The 20,969-nt window shown below is 39.7% G+C and overlaps 1 protein-coding gene across 1 annotated transcript; it reads right to left on the reverse strand.

Annotated features, from left to right (window-relative positions):
* Positions 1-979: 979 nt before the first annotated feature.
* On the reverse strand, positions 980-20,712 carry FUC1 (alpha-L-fucosidase 1). Its single transcript, XM_077385585.1, has 3 exons — positions 19,896-20,712; positions 18,801-19,040; positions 980-2,019 (listed from the first exon to the last, which is right to left on the reverse strand). Exons 1-3 carry the CDS (start codon positions 20,615-20,617, stop codon positions 1,245-1,247), a joined length of 1,737 nt encoding a protein of 578 aa, XP_077241700.1. The 5' UTR covers positions 20,618-20,712; the 3' UTR covers positions 980-1,244.
* Between the last annotated feature and the right edge of the window lie 257 nt (positions 20,713-20,969).

Genomic DNA, 20,969 nt, shown 5'->3' on the forward strand with positions numbered 1-20,969 from the left:
TTTTAAAGCAATTTATGATATATAAGTCCCTAAGCTAGTTAGTAGAGAATCTTGAACGAGTTTCTCTTGGAGTCTTTCATTTAAAGGGATATAAATCATCTATAGAAGTTGATTTTGGATCTTGATACACTTATGTTATTGATAATATATCAATTTAGTTGAGCATTGATCTCATTTCCTTCTTATTCTCTTCTTGCGTTCTAATTTCTTCTTCGACACTGAGTGACCCACAACTTGTGTCTATGTCCAACCCATTTAGATTCGGATCCGTCGAGCCATCCAGGTCCATTGACATCCCAAATGGGTATTGACAAATTAATGATTCGAATTATGGAATTAGTCTCCACCAAATGGGGTATAATTTTTTTGCATTACATTATTACATTAAAATGAATGAGAATACACTAGTGTCATTTTGATATGAACACCATACTAAGACATGCTTGTGCCAAGGTGCTGTCCCAAGTACAAGACAGGGAAATAAAAAACAAGGAAAAAGGAAAAGAAATAAAAAACAACTCAAACATGAACTGCCAAACAAAATAAATCCGAAACAAAAAGATTCATGCGACCACATATCTAATACACAATTTATATTTAAGTTTTCCAGCCGAATAATTTATAGGTGGAAATTCCATCCATGGATGGGCAAACAATGAGAGAAACTTGAAACTTCCTTGAAATTGATTCCCATAATGATCAAGGGTATAACCACTTATTGCATTTAACTTTTCAGGCAACTAATGTTTATTATTGTGACCGGATAAAAAAAAAAGGAAACTAATCCTTAAATTTAGAGATCATTTCGCGGCTGACTTTTGCATGAGAGAACAGCCACACTGGCTCCTTTTTGGCAGATTTTGTCTTATTCATTTAATTCCTCTGACGTGGTTGTTCTCTCATGCAAAAGTCGGCCGCGAAATAGCTTTACGAGAAATTGCCTAGCAAATCCCATTAAATGATATACCTGAACAGAATAAGAACTTATAATGGGCCTATTAGAGACCCACATGATGCCCATACAAATTGAACTATATCAATCTCAATGAACCACATCAAACTCAGTAGCCCCACTTGAACTGGAAACAACATAATATACAACACAATGGTGGGATGAATCATATAATTTTGCATGAAACAGTTGATTCCAAATACTAAATCGTAGCTTCACTAACATTGGCAGAAGACTTGTAAAGTTTTCAGCTCAATAACTCCACAGCCTTAGAAAGATAATAACGTAAATTCTAAATCAAGGCTTTGCTTGCAATTATTGTGAGCTTTCGGCTGAAAAACTTGATTACCGACGAAATATGGTCGAAATATGGTAATGAGCCCAAATCATATGAATCTTGCGCAATGGAAAATGGGTCCATGTAAATGCCCAAATATGAAATAAGTGGATCACCTCGGGATTTGTCAACGATGAACCTCAACCACTGTGATTTTACCATGGTAAATCTCACCAGCCTTTTGTACCCCACTGTTGTGCCGTTTATAACTGTCGTCCATTGACCTTTATTCAACACATCAAGATGGAACTCAGTAATCCGCTGGCCCATTTGAATGGGTTCCTGAACTTGTAGCACATTGAATGACACCAACTGTCCCAAGTCGAGATATATTGCACAACTAGATTGGCCCTCCTGTGGAGCCCAGTATGTGTAAATACCTTCTCGGAGGACATTTACGGGGCTGAATCGAGGATCGCTAATATCTCCACGGGTGCTGCTTGCATTAACAATGGCATTTTCAGCCAGGTTATCGGAGAATATGATATGTCGGAGCTCAGCGAAATCTTGAAGGACTTGAATGTCTTCGTCTGATATAAGGCCTGATGAATTGGGAGGTACATTTAGTAATAAGAGACAATTCCGGCCCACTGATTTGTAATATAGATCGAGCAGAGTTTTTGCAGATTTTGGTTTTTCTGAGCTGTGCCAAAACCAACCAGGCCTAATTGACACATCACACTCAGGAGGAACCCAATCACACCCATTAGGATCTCCTCCACGTGTATACCTATTGCATAGGCAGTAAAATAATGGTCTTTAGAATTTTTAAACATGGAAGTTAATAAGAGTTCACTTGCATCATTGAAAGAAATAGTTTGCAAAGTCATACTCATTTCAGGATTTAGTTAAAACAGCAGCAAATTAACAACCTGAAGTTCATGGATGGTTCCTCTGTGATATGAATGCATCGATAACTGTGTAGAAAAAGCATACAAAACTACATAAATACTGACACATCATATCAGTCCCGAATCTGGGAAGGCATAGGCTTTTAATTATTTAGAGCTAAGACCTTTGGTCCGCCTATGAAGCACGTTCGACAACAGAAATTATCAGGCAACTATTTCATCAATTTCGAGTTTTCTAAGGATCCATATTCTTTTTTCTGTTTTTTTTGAATGATTATCCACATTCTTGTACTTTACAAACCAATTTCAAGATGCTACCAGTTTGCATGCAAATATTACTTCAACAATGCAAAAAATAAATAAATCTCGGGGTGTCTCTGCTCTGCAACAATCCAAGAACAATTCCTACTAGGTTATATATTAGTCATCTTATTTAAGTATCAGAAATTGTTATGGGAAACACCTTTCACTTTATTGTACTGGTACCCATTTCCCTAGTGTTAGATAAATTGAGAAACCCATTTCCTAGAATTAGAAAACCATTTCCTATTTCGAAGGAACTCAAAATGACTTCCTAATTCCAACGTTCTATTCCACAATGCAAGATGTGGAAATTGATATTCGGACACCTTTTCCTAATATGGCACCCTTCTTATCATTCTACATTTTTATAACTTCTTGTTAAAGGCTGTTACAATTTCCAAAATCTATCTACAGCCAATCAAAAAAAATAGTTAATCTAAATTGTGACTTTTTTTTACAGGATTGCTGGAATCATTTTCTTATATCACAAGAAAAGTTACATGTGAATACTTGCACGAAACTCTTTTCAGAATTGCATAACCATCGTTGTGCCATTTTCCCTACCCAATCCTGTATCCCATTCTGGTATTTGAAACAGATAACTGACCCTTCCTTAAGCAAATAAAATAATGCCATGGAGGAAAACTGATTATCCTCAAGGTACAAAGCCAATCACAAGTTGATTCCATGGAGGACAGATGATTATCTTGTAGCTCTAAAAGCCATGACACCATGATTCCCATGCCATGAATGATGTAAGGCATGCAACATTCAAAACACAACATAAATAAAGCATACCAAATCCAATAACAAATAATTGTTCCTCAAGATGAATAGCTGGTATCTTGGGGTGCAAACAGGATTCTCTTCATCTTATATTGGTCTCCCTCTGGGGATACGAAGAGCTAAAAAACTCCAATGGGATCACCTTGTAGATAGGGTGGACAAGAGGCTGGATGAGTGGAAAAGAAACTTGATGTCTTTGTTTTTTTTTTTTAGGGTTGGGGGGGGGGGAGAGAGAGGATTACCCTTATTAAAGTTCTGTTGGCCGATATCCGAATTACCAAATGTTGATTTTTAAATGCCCTGTTGCGGTTGTGAAAAGAATTGAGCAAATCCAGAGGCAGGCAGATCCTTTGGGGAGGTTTTGAAGATAAACAAGGTATTCCTTTAGTGAAGTGGGAAGAGGTGTGCAAAACTAACAAAGGTGGAGATTTAGGGATAAGGAGAATCAAAGAAACAAACATCGCTTTGCTGGGTAAATGTTTATGGAGATTTGGTCAGGAAGCATCTCATCAGTGGGTTAGGGTTTTTTTTTTTTTTTTTAAATGGCAATATATTAAAAGGAACCGAGATGGCCCACAAAGAAAGAACAAGGGAAATGAAAAGAAAGAGAGAGAAAACTACAAAAAATACAAAGATACTACTATGGCAGCATAAAATCGAACCACTCCAGGCCTAATCTATTAATGCCAGATTTAGCTAAAGAGTCTGCTTCGCCATTCGCAGTTCTCCTAATATGCACAAAACAAGCAGACGAACCCAGCATCCAATCTGAAATCTCCTCAATCAAACTAAGAAAACGCCAACGAGGGGGAGCTGAGCCGAATATCCATTTCACTATGTTGGAGGAATCGCCTTCAATTATTAATTTATCTAAAACATCTTTGTCCAAGTGCAAAATGCCCGAAAATGCCGCTCTTACTTCCGCCTCACTTGAATCTACTAAACCACAAGGGCCTGAATAAGCCCAAACAACACCTCCCTCCTCATTCCTTAATAGACCTCCTATCCCTATCGGACCAGGATTTCTGAAACTAGCACCGTCAAAGTTAAGCTTGAAGAATTCAGACGGAGGGGGTGACCATTTTTGAATTGCCTTGTTTTTTATTGAAGCCTCATGACAAATAATTTGCCATCCCTCCCACAGATCAAAAGCCGAGACACAGCGAAACAAGGGGATGCTCCTCGCCCAATGGATGGACATTGCTATTATTCTCAAATAAACTCCAAACACTGATCTGCTCTTCCCTTCAAAAACTCTTCCGTTTCTTTCCTTCCAGATCGCCCACCATGTAGCCAATAGACAAATCCTCCAAAGTACTTCTCCTTTTTTTTCTTCCAAGGGACAAAATCCCAACAATTAAGCAGATGAGAAACTGTACTTGGAAAAACCCACTGAATTCCAAATCTTTGCAATAGTAATCTCCATATAGCTCTAGCAAACCTGCAATGAAGGAATAAATGGTCAATGGATTCACCATCCTGAAGACATAAAGGGCAGTGATCCACTAGCCACATTCATCTTTTCCTTAGAAACTCCATACTTTGAATTCTCCCACAGCATATAGACCATCCAAAGAAGCCAACTCCTGGGGGGCACAAAAAAGACCAAATCTTTGCCGATAAGCTATCCTCCTCTGTGGAAACCAATCTATCATAATAAGACTTGACACAGAGAAAAGACCAGAGGGACACCATGTCCAAATTCTTTTATCCATTCCTGACCTCTTTATGTAACATTTTTCCAAGACCTCAAACAAATTCGAGAGGGAAGATAGCTCTCTCTCTCTCTCTCTCTCTCTCTCTCTCTCTCTCTCTCTCTCTCTCTCTCTCTCTCTCTCAGAAATTCCTTCTGAATCTTGGGCACCACACAATCTTTGACTCGACTCTTTCGAAGCAATCACATACTAGCACCTCTTTATCAGCAGCCACCACGAATAAATCCGGAAATACCAAACTCAAAGGATCCTCTGAGCACCATGCATCAAGCCAAAATCTAATCATGTGACCAGAATACACCTTGAATCTACAACCCTTTTTGAACTCATACCTGAGACCAATAATATCCCTCCAGGTAGTTACTCCCTTCTTCAAATATGAGTCGTCTGATTACCAGTGACCAGAGAGAAATCCATATTCGCTACCACTAACCCTCACCCACAGGGAGGATTCCTCTTCCCCAAATCTCCATAACTACTTACTTAACAAGGCAATATTGAAATCCTTGATCCTTTTGATACCCAAACCTCCTTCTTTAATTGGTGTGGAAACCTTTTCCCATTTGACTAAAGAAATCCCATATTTAGTTGATGCTCCCCCCCACAGAAATCTTCTTTGAATCTTCTCAATTCTCAAAGCGATGCTTACCGGGCACTTGAAGAGGGATAAGAAATATACCAGAATGTTTGCCATCACTGACTTTATCAGCGTCAATCTTCGCCCTTTCGATACAAGGTTTCTCTTTCAGGTTTCCAATCTTTTTTCTAACCTACCCACTACTGGTTCCCATAAATTTTTCTCGAGTCTACCCACACCCAAAGGAAGACCAAGATATGAAGAAGGAAAAGAATCAACTCTACAACCCAGAATTGCCGCAAGATTCTGAACTTCCTCCAAAGGAATATTTAAGGCAAATATCCTAGACTTGAGGAAATTTGATCTTTGCCCAGTAATCGACTCATAGCAACGAAGAATAGCTTTTAAATTTAATAGATTACCCTGGTCCGGAAGACTAAAAAGTAGAGTATCGTCAGCAAACTGAAGAATTGAAACTTCCACTTGATCCTTCCCGACACTGAAACCTTTAATCAGATCTTTGGCACTTTCCTTTTGAATTAGTCTACTGAGAGTCTCCGCAACAATTACAAAGAGAAAGGGAGACAAGGGATCCCCTTGCCTTAGACCCCTTGAAGATTTGAAGAAGCCTTTAGCCGAGCCGTTTATCAGAACGGAAAACCACGCCGAAGAAATACACTTCCTGATCCACTCTCTCCATCTGCTACTAAAACCCATCTTCCCAAGAAGATAATCCAAGCAGTTCCATTCAACCCGATCATAAGCCTTTTCCATGTCCAACTTACAAACAACCCCTTTTTCACCATTCCTCGAGAGAGAATCAATAACTTCGTTGGAGATTAGAGAACAATCTAGAATTTGCCTCTCATTTACAAAAGCACTTTGACTGAGAGAAATTATACTGGGAAGAACTTTCTTTAAACGATCAGCAAGAACTTTAGCTAAGATCTTGTAAATACAGCCCACCAAGCTAATAGGCCTAAACTCAGAAGCTTTCAATACACCCTCCTTCTTAGGAATCAAGGTAATAAAAGTGGCCCCAGTCACTTTATCAAGGCTAGCTCCCTCATAAAATTCTTTGAAAAACTTTAAGATGTCACCCTTCACGAAAGGCCAACAAGCTTGGAAGAAAGCAATATAGAAACCATCAGGCCCTGGAGCTTTATCCCTAGCCATGGAGAACATAGCCAGTTTAACCACTTCCTCGTTAAAGGTTTATCCAATTTGGAGCAATCTTCCAACGATAAGCTATCAAATTCCACTTCCTCAGGGATGGGGCGAATTATGTCTTGAAGAATTAATTCCTTCCTTGCTGCTCACCATTCCCCCATTCTCATTCAACATATCTATTCTATTGATTCTTCTTCTTCCACTGGCTATAGCATGAGAAAAGGCTGAATTTTTATCACCCTCTGCCAACCACTTCACCCTAGACTTATGCCGCCAAGTTATTTCCTCATGCAGCAAAATGGATTGATGTTCTTGCTTCAACCGACCCATTTCCTCCCACTCCTCATCACCCCCCAAACTGCTATCTTCTAAAGCTTTCAGTTCTACTAATCTAGCCTCCAATTCTAATTTTCTAGCACCCATTTGTACTTTTTTCTCCTTGATCCATACTTTTAGTTTGTTCTTGATGAATCTTAGCTTTTTACCTATGACAACATCCGCTTGACCTTCCACCACACATTCCATCCACCATTCTTCCAGCCTATCCACCATCTGTGGATAGTCAAGCCACGCTATTTCAAATCTAAAAGGGGGCGGACCCCAGGATTTCATCCTAGGGTCAAGCAGAATTGGGCAATGATCCGAGACCGAATGGATAAGAGTTCGTTGGTTTACATCTGGAACCAATTCCAACCATTCTGAAGATAACAGAAAGCGGTCCAATCGGCTGCAGCTTTCTCCTCGTGACCAAGTAAAGAATGAACCAGATAAGGGCAGATCAATAAGTTCATTATCTGCAATGAAACTTACAAAATCCCTCATGTTTTGATTAGATCTATTACATCCCCTCCTCTCCCCTACAGCTATAATTTCATTAATATCTCCACCAATACACCAAGGATGAGAGCAATTACTTCTAACCCTATTCAATTCTTCCCAAAAAGACCCCTTTTCAGCCCTAAGAACAGGACCATACACCCCTGTAAACAAACATTGAGATGCATCTCCTGCCTTTTTAAAAGCCACTGATAAAGAAAATTTACCCTTCGAGACTTCAATCTTTTTCCAATTGGAATCATTCCATACTACAGCAATGCCTCCAGATGACCCCACCGATGGAATGAAATCAAAATCCCATTCAGATCTCACACCACAGCTTCTCAAAATATCTCTAGATAATGATTCTAATTTAGTTTCCTAAATACAAATTAAATCAGGCTTCTCATTTTTTATAAATTCCTTCACTTGAATTTTCTTCCCTAGTGCCCCCAACCCATTTGAATTCCAAGATATAATCTTCATTGATCCACCAGTTTGAAGTTGAGCTTCCCCTTTCTCCTTACAGACAGCGAGCCTCTATTACCCGTAATAGCTCCATCTTCACTACCCCCTCCCCCATAATTGATCCCAGACTTTAGTCTTTTTAGTTCCCTTTCTTTTTGCTTAATTCCTCACTCCGCATCGCAATTGCCCGAGCTTCCAAATCTCTAACTTCAGCAGCTTTTAGTTGTTCTTTGAAAGCCTCCTCGTCCCCTGCAAAAAGAACCCCTAGTTCTTTGCTCACCTCAGAGAATTATTGACATAAAAGTCCACTCCTAAGGCCAAAGATTTCTCACTAACAATCGAGCCTTCCACTGATTCCTCTTCCACCAGTATTTCCTTTTGAATCGTTATAGAGAACAAGGAATCAGCCTGCTTATCCTTCCCCAAGAACTCAGAAATTGTTTCTGAATGAGTTGACGTCCCCCCTTCTCTGCCTTCCGACTCAACACTTGCACCCTCCAGAGGTCTCTGAGTACAAATAGATCTTTTTGCAGAACTCTTCTCTATCCTTTCAAAGCTATTTCCAGACAGAGACTTCTGCTTCTGCATTTTCAATTTTAAGAACTCAGGATGAGTTACTGGTAGCAAACCCTCGTAAAATATTCCTATTCTAACCTTCACGAAACAATTATATAGAGCCCCCAATTCGTCTCTTTGGAAGAAACACTTAGAAACTTCGTCACAATCGTTGTGAATCCCCCCTCCAGAAATATTTACTTCTAATCCATGAGGCCTTTCAACTTGATTTTCGGACAAAGCCCTAGCCTGATCTCCAACAGGATCAACCCCTCTCTCCATTTCCTCTTCATTATCGAAACTCAAACAGGAAGCAATCTCCTTAAGGACCATACTCCTGCTTACCGTTACTTGAAAGCTAGAAGAAGAAGACCCCACACCCCCATTACCAGAAACTTTTGATCTGGGAACATTAGAGATGCTAAATGATATTTTTGATCTTGCTCCACTCTCGAAAGTGGCCCACGATTTTGAATTTTTATCTAAAGGGGATCCATAATATCTAATTTCCGATAATTTCTCCCGAGGGCTTTCTTCCAGCCCACCAGTCGGCCCCTGAAATAATGGTTCCAGCCTCCATGGGTCAAAATCACCCACTAGGCTTTCAAAATTCGAAGCCAATGGAGATTCATTAGAAGAAGGGCCCACAGAATCAAAGCCATTTGGAATAAAATCTTGAAATGAGTGAAAATATCTATCAATAGTCAAAGATGGGCCCATCACTGTCACATCAGTAGGGCTACCCCCCACTAAACATCGCCATCAGAACCCCACAGGAGAGAGCGAATTTTGAATTTCAAAAACCTCTTCCAAATATTGATTGCTAACATACGCCTCTCGAATTGGTGGATAAGCTTGCCTGCTAACTTGCGCCGGCTCAAAAAGTCTGCCCGCCGCTGGTTCGATCCAACTTCCAGTGGCCACATTTTCCTCCACCAACTCTCCTTCTTCCATTAATTCTCCTCTCTCAGAGAAATTTTCTATAGATACGGAACCGTCAGATTCCTCCATAAACCCGTACTTTTCTTTGAAGGCTACTTCACCACAGGAATCAGATTCATCTTCTTTTTCTTCGTCCTCTTGAAACACTCTAACCCATCTTACAGAACCTCTGAGAGGAACCTGGAGGGGGATTTCCTTCCCCAGCTTTCCTTCTGCCGAGATTAGCACTCTCGCTCTCGAGTAGCCAAACCCCGCTATACATGACGAATCAAGCTCCTCTGCTTTTCCAATTTTTTCCCCAATTCTCCTGAAATTTTCCTCACACCACGCCTCAGGTGGAATTCTTTCAATGGTCCACCATTGACTAATCCCCTCCGTCGAAAAGTTTTTAGCCCACAGGGAAATTTCAGAGAAAGGAGAGTTTGTGGCCTTCTTCCAATTCTCTATAAGACTCACTCTATTAGCACCAGCAGTAGGTATGATTAAGATCTCTAAACTAGAGATCTTATACACTACAACTTCTCCAGGAATACCACTTCTGTTCATTAGCCACCTTTCCACTGCTTGAAGATTACCAGACCACCCTGTCCTAATCCTCCCCCAAACACCCAAATCTGTGTTGCTAATAGTCTGTAAAGGGGTAACTTCAATATTAAAAGCCACCCCTTCAGAGGTCATCGATGAAACCTTCTCTTGAATATTTGATACTGGCCTTCCCTCTCTTTCGCCTCCTGAACCAGATTCTCCCCTTCCTTGTTGAAGGGGAAAGTTGAAATCTCTATTTGACCAGATCTTCTTACAACTCCAACATTCTAATCTTTTTTTGAAGTTTCTAAAAGCACATCTGCAACATCTCCATTCCCCCAACCCAGCCTCTTTCCGTCTATTCACAACCCTTTCAATTCTCTTACTTCTCTTATCTTTAACCACTTCCCAATTTCCTCTCGCCCAATTCCTTTCTACACCATTTGCTAATCTCCCCAATGGGACTGCATTAGCCCCACTAACACACCTAGGAGCATTCCAGTTTCCTGCCCCAGCCATTGTTCCTCCGATGCTCCAGGGTTCCTCCTTTGTGGGTTAGGGTTATTGAAAGTAAGTATGGTGCTACTCCAGGAAACTGGTCTTCAGCCAACAATTTTAGGTTCCAAGGAGTAACCGTTTGGAGGGACATCATGAAATTTTATCATCTATATGCATCTGGCATTAAGTTCAGAGTTTATTCGAGTGACAGAATTCAGTTTTGGCATGACATTTGGTGCTCGGTGTGACCTCTAAAAGAGTTGTTCCCAGACCTATATTTAGCGATCTCGGATAAGGATAGCTTTGTACTAGAAATCATAGAAAGGAGAAGTGAAAGGATAGTTTGGAATCCGCAGTTCAGAAGAAATTTCTTTGATCGTGAACTTGCATCTGTTGTGAGGTTTCTGGAGTTAATCGAAGGGGGTTACATTAAACAAGATGGGGAAGATAAAAGGGTTGGAATCTAGAATACATTAGGTGAATTCTCAGTCAAGTCATTCTATCATCATCTAGTGACTAGTCCAGTGTCCATTAGGGTGGCTAGAGTGTGGACTACCCAGGCTCCCCCTAGAGTCTGCACATTTGGATGGGCGGCGTTAAGGGAAAGAATTCAGACGGTGGATTTCCTCAGAAAGAGGAAGATTCTTATTATTGATCATTGCGCTCTATGTATAGAGGTGGGGGAATACGTGAATCACCCACTGTAAATTTGCTAGAGACATTTGGAGTAAACTAATTAGAAGATTTGGTATCTATTGGGTTTTCCTAGAATCTCTTCTTGATCTACTTTCTGGACGGCAGGCTAACCCCTGGAAGGAAAGAGGTAAAATTCTTCGGAACGTTTCTTTCCTTAAAGTTCTATGGGTAATTTGGAAGGAAAGAAAAGCAAGGGTTTTTAAAGGAAAATCCAAGAGCTCGTCATACTGTTTCGTTAAAGTGATTGCTTTAACTATCTCATGGGTTATATCTCTCCCTTTATTCAAGTTTGTGTCAACATACGACCTTTGGAAAGATGAAGGGACATTTGTGTTAGTGTTGAAAGCAAACAGGTAATTGTTCAAGATCGGGAGCCCCCTCCGCCTGGGTCCCTAAAACTTTGGAAAGATGAAGGGACATTTGTGTTAGTGTTGAAAGCAAACAGGTAATTGTTCAAGATCGGGAGCCCCCTCCGACTGGGTCCCTAAAACTTATCTTTGATGGCTCTAGTTTGGAGAACCCAGGTCCAGCAGGGGTTGGAGGAGTTCTTAGGAATGAGTTTGGCGAGGTTCCTTGGGCTTATGCAGGGCCTATTGGAACGGCGGATGCCTCGGAGGCAGAGGTACGTGCAGTACATCAAGGTTTAGAGCTTCTCTCGAAAAACCACTTGTATAAGGTAGTGGTTGAAGGAGATTCATAGAATGTCATTCGGTGGTTAAAAGGTCCTCATAAACCCCCATGGAGATTTGATAGGTGGTTTGATGAAATGTTTGATTGGGTGAGATCCATGGAGATTGAGTATAATCATGTTTGACGGTTTGCAAACCAGGTGGCAGATAGGTTAGCTAGAGAAGGGGTATTCAAGGAATCTCTAGCTCTTTTCAATTCTCCGTCGTCGTGATCTTCTTCTTGTTGTTTGTCTTGTCATGTTGTATCTTTTTATTTTCGCTGTATTTTGGCTCGGTCCTTTCCATCAATGAAATTGGCTACCATTATTCAAAAATAACAAATAATTGTTGTAGTTGCAAATAATTGCCCTACTTCATTCACTTCCTTTCCCTTCTTAATCAACAAAAATAATTTTCCCCATAATGGACAAAAACAAACCAAGGTTAGGAAAAGTTCGTAAAATGTCATAGTCCGTATATGCACGATCTACTTAAATGCTTCAAAGCCATAACCATGGATCCTATGTAAAACATTTAGAAGAGAGATTTGGGAATAATTTTATGTGCTAAATATGAACAGAAAATAATGTTACAGGGCTACTCTAGCCTATATAAAGATTGTATAATAGCAGAAACAAAAAGAAGAAAAACAAGTAGAAGAACAAAACACCCTTCTTTATTAACTTGGGAGGGAGTTAGATAAAAGATCAAAACACCCTTGTCCATCGGCACAATCTTAATAAACTAAAGACATTACTAAAACACCAATAAAGTATCGACATTTCAACACTCCCCCATACATATCAATTATGTCCAGCTTATGTAAAATATCTCGAAGTCAATTGCTAGCAACTGCCCATAGTGAAACTATCAGCCAATTAATCCTCTGATATGACATGGTATGGTATTTAACTTGGCAACTGCCTTCTATCTAATAAAGTGACAGTAACCCTCTATGTTCTTGGTCCTTCCATGAAAAGCAAGGGTAGAGGTAATATGAATTGCTGCTTGATTATCACAAAACAATCTCAGAACTGTCAACTTCCATCTCATTTATCTGAGGATAACTTGAAGGCAAATTAGTTCAGAATTAAAATGTCTTATCACTGAGTACTTGCTTCACCACTTGACAGGGCAACAATGCACTGCAAACACTATTTCGTCAAGTGAGCTTAACAAGCTGTTGGTACAGGCCTAGTTCAGTGAGTAAATCTCCTTGCCAATTATGCATTTTGTGATATTGTTCCATTGGACATTAAATTGGCTTAACTTCAAGCTTACCTGTTCCTTTCAATGTTCCCTTATTTTGATCTAGCCAGTTCAATCCCCAGAATGTATTTGAAAGGACTGATGTCTTTGATCAAAGACTCTCCCAAGGTGTTCAACTCCTTAATAGTTTGGGTATGATTAGTTCTCACAGTAGTGTCATTCAAATAAACAACTAGGATCATAGTACTCCTTCCATACCATTTATGGAAATAGAATGATCGACGCAGCTGCCTCTAAAACATATGAGGGTCATTGCCAAACTAAACCGATCAAAACCACATTGTAGGGAATTTGCTTCAACCCATAAAATAACTTCTATTTTGAATTTAGCTTCGTGGGAAGAGAGAATATTTCCTGATAGTCGATCCCATGTAGCTGAGTAAATCCTTTGGCTACCAGTTGAGCTTTATACCATTGTATCGAGCCATTAGTTCTGTACTTGACAATATGAACCCATTTACACCCAACCACATCCTTACATTTCAATGGCTCAATAAGGTCTCAAATATTGTCTGTTCCAGCGATTGGATCGGGAAATAAAGGATAAATATGATCTGTAAGAAGATGAAAAGGTTCGTAGGAGACAAAGTGTGTTTGGATGAAATGTACAGGAGCGCTTACTCTTGCACAAGGCAATAGGTAAGTCAAAAGGAGGCAAATCTCGAGTAGACAAAGGAGAAGGAATGGTGTGAACCCGTGTTGATGTAGTGGAGGTCAGATTCTCCCCTTTTGATGTAGTGGCATGAGAACTTGGGCCTCTCATCTTCTAGCATAGATGTGGATGAAGGCCCCAAAACATGTCTCGTGTTCATTTCTTCCTACAATAACTAACTTCAACTTGTCGTTTTTCTGCTGAGGTCATACTCCCATGACTAGTGCCCGTCCAGCACCATTGCCTGAGCTGCTTCCATTCATTTTGATTCTAGAACCTAAATTCAAAGTCTGGGATCCCTAATCTCTTTACGAACTTCCCATTGTTGTCCCCAATGGTAAATGGGAGTGTACTGCTTATCCCATCTCCATTTAATATCTTATAATAATGTGTCTCCCTCATTTCATAGTTTTGCATCTGTTTTGTCGTCTTTATTTGTTCCCAAATATATTTGGGAAGAATATTACACACGGTCTGCAAGCAATCAATGGAAGATAAGATGGTTCTTCACTACAATAGGAGTTGTGACCTTATCTTGTCTTCCAGGAAAGCAAGTGACCGTTGTCGATGGGTGTATAGAGTGAAGCACAACCCTGATGGTTCTACTGAAAGACTGAAGGCACGTCTAGTTGACAAAGGGTTTACTCCAACCTCTGCTAATTGATTATTCCAAAATCGTCCAAGATTGCCTTATTTGAGTGGTTGTATCGGCTAATCTTGGTTGATCCATGTTCCATCCCAATGTTAGAAATGCCTTCGATTGAAGAAAGTGACATATAGTTTAAAACAATCTCCACAAGCTTGGTTTGGGAAATTTAGTGAAATTATCAAGCAGTTTGGGCTGGTGCTGCGCTTAGTAAATCACTCCGCATATAGCCGAAATACTATTGCAGGGAATATGTTGACGAAATTGTCATTGTAGGAAGTAACAATAAAGGTACGAAAAACTTGAAGACTTTTCTACAGAAGCATTTCCAGACCAATGATTAGGGAAGATTACGGTACTTTCTAGGAATAGAAGTGGTAAGTTCAAAATGTAGAATCAACTTATCACAGCAAGCTTATGTACAGGACTTACATAACAAGACAGATTTGTTTGGTTCAAAACCAATTGATATTGCCAGATCATATCATACACAGGCAAATCACCCCAGATCACCACGAGATTGAAGGACGACGACGAGATCAACGGCTCACATTGATCACAGGGATTTAAGAATCTTCAATCATAAAAAATGTTTGGATTCGGGCCCACACTACCAAAAACACAGTGGGTCCACATTGTTTGGATGATCCAAAGCGTTCATTTGATGGGCCCTGACATAGATAGGGTGTGCCCAAAAAATCAGCTCCATAGGACCATCCTAACCCTTCAATCTGTGGACGAACCATCAACTGAGGGGGTCTACCTTACACAAATTGAAACCACAGGGGTTCTATTGTAACTTTTTAAACATTAGGGGTTCAGTTGAATGTGTCAGAAACCACAGGGGGTCTAAGTTTTAGTAGGAATGTTAGATGTCCAGACGGTAGAGAAGTTTTAGGAATCATAGAGATATTTTAGGAGAGTTTGTGTTGGACCAAAAGTGTAGAGATTTTAGGGTTAGTTCAGACCTTCTATTTGTCTTTTCTAGGATTTGTTATGCAAAATCTATAAATACCCCACGATTGTAAATGAATTTCCAAGCTTGAATTATGGAATTATGAGTTGCACATTAGTTTGGGATAAGTGTCTCACTCCACCCTCTTTTATCTGTTATCTTTTCTTTTCTTTTTTGAAATGGACTCCACCCTCTTTTATCTTTAGTTTTGGGAGAACTATGTTTATGATTTTTTGCATGAAAATCAAGTCTTCTCCTTGATTTATCTAACCCTGTTTGATGCAGGTCGTTTGATGCAGGTTTGCATCGCTAGTTTTATGCATGTTTAGATAAACAGTTGAAGCAGCCACTTCCCTGCTTCCTTTTCACAAGATCTTCACCAACAGCCTGCTGTCAACAACGGGTTTTTTTCAGCAGCAGAAAATACCTTCTCACAGTTTTCTTTCATGCAAACATCCTGCAGAAAATCGACTGCAATCCAGCCCCTCTCAGTTTCCCTATCTTTCCATGCAAAAACCAGCACCACGACCAAGGTTTCTGGGTTTCCGTTCACGCAAACAGCCTCTCTTATCCCTTATTTTTAGGCATTTCTGACACAGTATAACTCTTGCAGAAGCAATGTTCTAGGTTGCAGCAGAGCTCTGTTACCAATTTGATGCAGCGTAGTTCTTGCAGGGATGGTGATCAAGTATGTGAACTTATGCATGTAGGGACTGGTTCAAAGAAAACCAGTTAGATTCAATCTCAGACCTAGATGGTATCAGCTGTAAGGATTCCCACAATCAGACAATATTCCAAAAGATGATGAGTCTCAGGCAAAGAATATTTAGTAATGTGCCTTGAGTGTCCTGTAACAAGAATAATTTCCAAGCAAATGAACAGAGTGATCTCAAGGCTATTAGACAATTACTTTACAACCTGAGCATAAAATCAAGTCACGAAAAGCTTTGGAGGAATCTCCACTGTTTGCAAAGCTTTATTTTTTTTAAAGGCAAGCTGTTCGCAAAGCTAGTAATCGCTTTTGCAAGATTCTTCAAAATTCTTGAATCTTGAAGCTTGTAACCGCCTTTATCAACCTTTTAACCCCCTCATCCGCTCCTTAGTTGTGTGTGTTGAAGGGGATTCTAGGGAATGAAACTGAGAAACTCTCACTAATGTAGAAACATATCTGGTATGATAACAAAAAATGGAGGAATAAATAATTTCTGGGAAATATATCTCGCAATAGGACCATTGAGTCCACCAAACTCAACTCAGCTCAACTCAACAAAGCCTTTGTCCCAAACTAGTTGGGGTCGGCTAAATGAATCCTTTAGAAAAAATTCACGAAGAAGGAATCTACCCGGCTCTACTTGGGTTCTTCTACGTGGAACATTTTCTTCTATTCTATCCTATCCAAGGTCATGTTCTTCGTTATGTTCCTAGCTATCAAGTCTTTCCTCACTGTTTCTACCCAAGTTGTTTTCGGTCAGCCCCTACGTCTTTTTACTCCATCAATTTGGCACGAGTCGTCTCTTCTCAACGGAGCATCCCAAGGCCTGCGTTGGATATGTCCAAACCATCTTAGGCGATGCTCTCTCATCTTCTCCTCAATTGGTGCCACCCCCACCTTTTTACATATGTCTTCATTTTTAATTATATCTAACCTTGTGTGGCCGCACATCCATCTAAGCATTCGCATCTCCGCTACACTCATCTTATGCACATGCTGCTTCTTGGTGGCCCAACATTCTGAGCCGTACAGCATGGCTGGCCTCACAACTGTCTTATAAAACTTTGCCTTCAACTTGGTAGGGATTTTACGGTCCCACAGAACTCCTGAGGCAAGCTTCCACTTCAACCAACCTGCTCTTATTCTATGGTTAACATCCTCTTCAATCCCTCCTTCCTCATGTAGAATTGAACCAAGATAGCGAAAGATATCCCTCTTAGGTACCTCCTGTCCAGTCATATTTACTACATCCTCGTCCCACCTCCTTACATTACTAAAGTTGCATTCCATATATTTTGTCTTAGTCATACTCAGTCTAAAACCTTTGGATTCCAAAGTAGTTCTCCACAACTCTAACTTAGCATTTACACCTGCTTTGGTTTCGCCGATTAATTCTTTTTGCACAAAATTTCCAAAAATAATACGAATTGGAAATAAAAATTACAGTTATAAAATAATAAGCAAATCTTGAAACAAAAGCGGAAATTCCTAGTAAAGCTCTTATGAATCACTTAACACTAATCTCCAAAGATTAACTTAACAGACATTGAAGAAATAAAAAAGACTTAAGAATAGATTTTGGAACCCAACATCCAGTTAAGTAGTATAAAATCACATAAAACTTGCAAAAATGCTCAACAGGGGCTTTCTAAGCATCAGTGCATCACATTCAAAAAGCAGAAAAGCTCTTTAGATCCATTAAAATATTGCTGCAAAATAGCCTTAGAAAGCTTCCCAAACTTGAAAATCCAAAAATTATCCTATTGGTTGATCTTCTAACTCCAAGAGACTTACTTTATCCAAAAAAACTCTAAAGGTAGCCTAGATAATAATTTGTTGCTCCTATTGATATTTTACATGGATGGAACCCAGAAGAATCCGACTTAATAACTTAATTGCAACCCAGAAAAAACCAACTTAAAAAGTTAAGTGAGACTTTTATAACACCTAAACTACACTTAGTTTTGAAAAAGATCAACCTTGAATCAACGTAATGAGTAAAAGCCCTCCACACAGCTTCTAAATTTTTAAACAATGCCAAACTTTTAAACAAGAAGATGAAATATAATGAGGCCCACTGAAACCGCTTTGATCCTTCTTATTTCTTCTCATCTTTATAGAACCTACACATGAAAAGAAGGAAATGGGGAGCTCCGGCCTGTCTCGCCAATGCAAGAACCATATCTTTTTTGATTGACCAATGCAAGACCATATCACTACACCAAAAGCCCAGATATAAGTACATACATGGTCACACCCACAAATCAGAATACTCCTAAGATTGTTACAAGGTCTTAGGTTCATATTATTTTGGAGGTAACGATGCATAAAATATAGATCATGATGCATCAAATACAGGTCTTATTGAACATTTTTTTTAAAAAGGATCTAATGAAATTATGTTACTCTATATGAGTTTAGAATGCAAGCATAAGTTATGTAATTTGGATTTAGTCACAGTCTTAGTCTCCTAGACCATAGGAACCTTGAAAGTGGATCAATGATTTAGGAATGTGGCGTGAAATATGCATGATGCATGTGTAATGCATGCAGTTTGTACTATAATGTAAAACATGTGAGGACATAACATGTGTGTGGACATAAGCGTCTGGCATGTATAGAGAGAGTTGCATCCATTGTCAATGTGAGATGAACAAGATAATTAAAAAAGGAGAATAAAGAGGAGGTTAGAGAGAGCTGCACTAACTGGTAATCATTGTCGCCACCGATTGTGACAGAGCTTCTATTGAAAAGGGACCAGCAAGTAAAGCCAGCAGCACCATCCTCGTCCCCAACCCACCGAGTGTCTGGGCCGGCATCTGAGAATATGGTAGCACTTGGCTGGAGTTGACGAATCAACCCAAACCAAGTTTCAAACAAATAGTCCATATTCTTCTCCCCCTCCCCTTTCGCACCATCCAGCCATATGTGTTTAATCTCTCCATAACTGCACCAAAGTAAAAACAAAAAAACAAAAAACAATCAAGTCAACCCTCAAAAACACTAAATTCAAAGCTCCGAAAGTAAGAATGGAAAGGGTAAGTCTTTATTCTCAAATTGGGTTGGCAATAAAACCTAAAAGACATTCTGTACATTGTGGCGAACAGGGTTGGTTGGTCACCAATGTAGTGTACACATGGTTGTATGTCAAGTGATCCAACAATTCATAGAGTGAACTGTACCACAGAATGATACAAAATTCACAGCTATCAGATTATCCAAGAATCCAAGCAATGGACTCTGACTCACTAAGTGTCAATCGTTGACATTTTGTTTCAAGGCCACTGATCAGATGGTGGGGATCATCCTATGAATACGATTTCATGCCGTTGCTCACCACCAATAGGTCCTCCCACAATGACAACTATGCCATCCAACCATAGAGCTATGAACACCCATTTCATCATTATGAAATACTCAAGACCAACTGCATCAGATAACTAAACAGACCCAAAATCATTTTAAGACCCAAAGAAATCAGAACATTAAAAAAACAACTATAACCCAGCCTCTGGGCAATCGCATCAAACTTCCCATAAATATATAACTTTAAAACAGTTAAAGTAAACCCAGAACAATAAAGAATCAAATAACAGCACTGCAACAGCATATCCCATAAGAACTAGCAAGAACAAACCAAAGAATCAATTCGGGTGTAAAACCCACTTGAATTCAAGTTGCAATTTGTGAGTAAACCGCAATCTAATAAACACATCTTAGACTTAAATCAACACATAAATTGCATCAAAAATAAGCAAATTGCACACCCAAACTGCCCTTATATCAGTCATGCCTCACTCACCCTGTAAGTAATTCAGTCAATTGACCCATATAGAACTCATTATACCCAATCGTTTTCCCAAATACGGCCTCATGGCGATCCCATGGCGAAAGATATAGCCCTAATTCAATCCCAGCCGCCCTCGCCGCAACAGCCAGCTCAGCCACAACATCCCCTTTCCCACCTTTCCAAGGACTAGATTGGACTGAGTAATTGGTATAAACAGAGGGCCAGAGGCAGAACCCATCATGGTGTTTCGCGGTGAGGATAACACTAGAAAAGCCAGAATTCTTTGCAACTTGAACCCACTGAGCTGGGTCTAGGGTTGAAGAAGGATTAAAGACTGATGGGTCAGCATGGCCTGTGCCCCATTCAGAATCTGTGAAGGTGTTTGTGCCAAAATGAAGGAAAAGGGACATTTCTGATAATTGCCATGAGAGTTGGAGGGATGTGGGGAGAGGGAGAATGGGAAGAGGAGGAGGGGTTTGGGGATTTGAAAGAGAAGAGGATATTGGTGTTGAGAGGGAGAAGAATAATAGGAGGAGAAGGGTTGTTGTGTTGTGAGAAATAATGGGTTTTGTACTGCTATTGTTGCTACTGCTCTTTCTGATTCTTTGGACTGCTTGTTGTTGATGATTCATTGTCTTCTTCTTTTTCTTATTTCCACTTCTTTCTTCTTTGTTATTATGCAAAGAAAGTTCCTTCAGAAAAAAAATGAAACGCGGTTGGTGCAGAATCAACATTGAGTTTTCCTTTATTCCCTGCAGCAGAGTCCAAAAGAACAGGAAAGAACCCTTTGGAAGGGAAGTTGCAATACCTTCCCAGAGTCAAGAGTTTGGCTGACTTTCATAAAACAATGTTTTATGAAAAATTTGACCACGAAAACCCTAAACAATTTATAAATGACGTTTCAGGTTTCGATTTATAATGTAATGACGACATAGGTGATAGGTGTAGGCTTTTTTATATTAGAAAAAAGAAAAAATTGCAACTGGGTGACACCGAAATACTGAATTGCCAATTGGGGACACTCTTTTGAAAAATTATAAATGGGGTCGAAAGCGGAATTTGTGGAAAAACCTGACCAAAATGCCC

The sequence above is a fragment of the Tasmannia lanceolata genome, unplaced genomic scaffold (assembly GCF_043159265.1).
Source record: "Tasmannia lanceolata isolate RefF3 unplaced genomic scaffold, GAP_Taslan_0.1 ptg000007l, whole genome shotgun sequence".
Taxonomy (NCBI): domain Eukaryota; kingdom Viridiplantae; phylum Streptophyta; class Magnoliopsida; order Canellales; family Winteraceae; genus Tasmannia; species Tasmannia lanceolata.